Genomic DNA, 2,288 nt, shown 5'->3' with positions numbered 1-2,288 from the left:
GTCAATATGTGACGACTTGGGAGTGAGAATGGGTTGGATTAGCATATTACATGTACCAACATTAACACAGGAGACGTACAGGTCCAGCCAAGTGGAAAAAAAAAATCACTCCAAAATGGATAAAAGCCATAAAAACAAAGGAGACGTTCATGTTTATGGTTCCAGAATTTAGCCTTTTTCACTATTCCGTAGCTGCTTGTTCTGTGAATTTTTCACGTAGAGCTGTGACACTTATATTGTTGGAAAGAGCAGAGTCTGGGCTTTAAATTGATGGGCTACTTGTATGGTTTGGATCGTTTTCCCCCGACGTTACTGAACTGAAAACGTAATGATTATCAGGCCGAGGTTCTGCTGCTGTCAGTGCTCAGGAGGGGTGGGGGGTGGGCTCGTCACTCGGCTCGTCACTCGGCTTTAGTCTACGTTGTAATATACACTCTAAAACAAGGTTTTACTTTTGCATAAAACTCATGACAAAGTTGCATAAAAACATTTCATATACACAAACGCGCACACACCTACCTTTGTACCGGCTGCTGCTAGCTTCCTGCTAGCTGTCCTCTGGAGGAGGTCTTTCCTCTCTCGTCTTGGCAGTAAAAGGGGATAAATGTACATTTCCCTTTTGTAACCTCCGTCTTCTCATTTCTGATGGCAGTTCTTGAATATCCTCAGGTTAGAAATGCTGATTACAAACACAAGCGTGAGCTTTTAAAGATAAGTTTTCCCTGTGATGCTATGATCCTCTGCTGTCACCTCCTCATCAAGAGGAAAATGGATAAAAACTAACTACTGATCGTACCTGATGGTTAGTTGACACAACGACACACAACAGAACTCATGTTTTATACCAGTAGATCACAGATGCTTTAACTTTTGTGACTTTTTCATAGACTAGTTCTAGKAGCTAACGCTAAAAACATAGGCAGTAAGCAGGAAGTGGAAGAGAGGAACGTGGCAAGAATTTTACCGGAAATACGTCATTAATGACCGTGGCAAATAGGCTATTATGATGATGTTATATAATCAGTTGTGTTTGGTGGCTGTCTGAATTTGGGTTGACTTCAAAATGTCAGGGTTTTAAATTTATTTATTTTTTTGCTCCCTTTTCTCCGGCGTGTGTCTCCTCATCTTGTTTCTGTCACACAGGCGAGTGTTCATACGAGCTCGTCGAGAAGCCTGATGTATGGCTTCTGGGCCTACATCCTGGGTGAAAGGATCCTTCCAAAGTTTAAGACGTACAGTAAAATCTTCACTGTGGAAGGTAACTTGTCGTCAGGAAAAGGAGCGCTGGCCCAGAAACTGGCTGACAAACTAGGTAATGACCTCCTCACTGGTGCACTCAGCTGGTGTTTCCCACCTCTGAGGAACTGGTTTGTGTTTCCACAGGGATGCTGTACATGCCTGAAGCTGACACTCATTACATGGACAGGGTCAACGGGGAGAAGGAGCCCCTCCATCAGGATTTCAATGGTATGTGYAGTCTGGAGAAGTTTTACTTGGACCCCAAAGCTCCAGATGGGAACAGCTACAGGTTGCAGCTGTGGATGTACCTCATGAGGCTGATGCAGTACTCTGATGCCCTTGAACACTTGCTCTGCACAGGTACCACAGAAAAACACAGCTTTCATCAGCTGCAGATAAGCTTTTGTTGACGATGCAGTGTCTGATCTTTCTCCTGAACCTTTTTTTTAAAGGCCAAGGAGTGATCCTGGAGCGGTCTCATTTCAGTGACTTTGTCTTCCTGGATGCCATGTTTAAACAGGGCTACATCCGGAAGGAGTGTAAGTAATTAATAAGTCTTCAATCACAAAATACTTCTGCAACTTTACCAAGTAAAACCACAGTAAATGGTTCCTGTGCAACACTGAAACATTGTTGTTGCCATGACTGATCGCTGATTTTTGGAATCTGGCCAGGATGCTATTTTGTCATCTGTAAAAATGAAAAACACTTGTTTAAATCATCCAATTTAGTCAATATACAGGGATTAAACTGATGCTGCTTTCAAAAAATAAATCAACCAAAGCCATGATTTTAACCAGTCAGAGCAAAGCAGGGCGGGTCGTGCTTTTTGTTGCGTGTTGCAAGTAGTGTTGCCAACTTCTTAAAGGGATCCCAGATTAGTTGTAACATTAGACTTTATTAGGTAAACATATATTTTAACTGTAAAATNTCCTGTTTTTAGTCAAACCTGGTTTGATTGAAGTCAAACTTTCTTTGTATCAAATGTTTCCTGCAGAGCAGCTCAGTTTGTTTCCATCAAGAATGAAAGCAGTTAAAAACACATGAAA

The 2,288-nt window shown here is 41.9% G+C and overlaps 1 protein-coding gene across 1 annotated transcript in view; it reads left to right on the top strand.

Moving 5' to 3' along the window:
• Positions 1 to 1,778, top strand: part of ndufa10 (NADH:ubiquinone oxidoreductase subunit A10) — a gene marked incomplete at its 3' end in the record, with an annotated part of 3,094 nt that extends 1,316 nt beyond the window's left edge. The window contains 3 exon segments of the mRNA XM_014031050.1: positions 1,144 to 1,312; positions 1,384 to 1,599; positions 1,692 to 1,778. Coding sequence (XP_013886504.1) covers positions 1,144 to 1,312; positions 1,384 to 1,599; positions 1,692 to 1,778 — 472 coding nt within the window.
• Positions 1,779 to 2,288: the final 510 nt, after the last annotated feature.

The sequence above is a fragment of the Austrofundulus limnaeus genome, unplaced genomic scaffold, assembly GCF_001266775.1.
Source record: "Austrofundulus limnaeus strain Quisiro unplaced genomic scaffold, Austrofundulus_limnaeus-1.0 Scaffold1170, whole genome shotgun sequence".
Classification (NCBI taxonomy): Eukaryota; Metazoa; Chordata; class Actinopteri; order Cyprinodontiformes; family Rivulidae; genus Austrofundulus; species Austrofundulus limnaeus.
This window is presented reverse-complemented; position numbering and strand designations above follow the sequence as displayed.